Here is a 1,011-nt window from a genome sequence, read left to right on the forward strand (position 1 = left end):
TCAGACGTCCCATTTCGCTGTCTGTAGAATGTGTTCTAAGTAAGAAATTTTCATTCCAGGTTTATTGTCTTTATTGGGTGTTTCTATTGAACTTGTTTTAACTGCCCTGCACCAAGTTTTTCCTTGTTTAATTTAATTTAACTGTTCCCTATTGTTCCTTGCCTGTTTCTGTTGAACCTGCATTAAATAACTCAGAATTACACCCAAGTACTTGTGATAGTTTTCAAATTTCTATCGGTTTGTTTAAGTGAAAATTTTGAAGTTTAGATAAAATAATATGTACAAGTTGTTTATGGAAAGTTTGAGGCTAGAATAAAGTCCTTTCTAAATGGTATTAACATAATTTAGTGAAACATTTGCTCTACCATCACTATTATTATGAAAAACTATATATGTAAGTTATGGACACAGGATGGAAGTGTAAACAAAAGGTATTCAAACGAGTGTTTTATTGCTGTAGAATAAAGTGTGGAAGTCATACGTTAATCTTTATTTTAATGAAAATATGAAATGATTCGTACATTAAACATTAAGTCTGCAGTTACAACAAGGATGTGTGTTGGCACCAACAGTATATTTATAGGAAGAGCGGTTGATGAGAGAGGTAATTACTGATACCCAAAGGATCAATGTTAATAGGAAAAGGATCTGTAATAATAGTAGAGTAGATGCAATACTTACGGGTGAATCTGTGGAAGAGATACGGGCTTATTGATGAAGAGAAAAACTAAGACATTGGTAATTTCATTTGATCTCAATAAGATAAGTTTTGGTAATGAATTGACATTCTTGTGTAGGTAACGTAAAATGTTAGTTTTTTTATAAATATTAAGGTAATTTTTCATTGGACAACATAATATCATTTCAAATGAAATCAATGTGTTTTATTCTGTTAAATGACGTGTTATAAAATCAATGTGTTTTATTCTGTTAAATGACGTGTTATAAAATCAATGTGTTTTATTCTGTTAAATGACGTGTTATAAATCATGTGTTTTATTCTGTTATATT

At 29.8% G+C, this 1,011-nt stretch overlaps 1 protein-coding gene across 1 annotated transcript in view; it reads left to right on the forward strand.

Annotated features, from left to right (window-relative positions):
- The first annotated feature begins 6 nt into the window (after nt 1-6).
- Nucleotides 7-1,011, forward strand: part of LOC106467532 (hyccin-like) — a 21,094-nt gene continuing 20,089 nt past the window's right edge. Inside the window, exon 1 of the mRNA XM_013927896.1 lies at nt 7-39. Within this exon, the coding sequence (XP_013783350.1) occupies nt 29-39 (11 nt within the window). The 5' untranslated portion in view covers nt 7-28. The remainder of the gene's footprint in view (nt 40-1,011) is intronic.

This window comes from Limulus polyphemus, unplaced genomic scaffold, assembly GCF_000517525.1.
Source record: "Limulus polyphemus unplaced genomic scaffold, Limulus_polyphemus-2.1.2 Scaffold2650, whole genome shotgun sequence".
NCBI classification, from domain to species: Eukaryota; Metazoa; Arthropoda; class Merostomata; order Xiphosura; family Limulidae; genus Limulus; species Limulus polyphemus.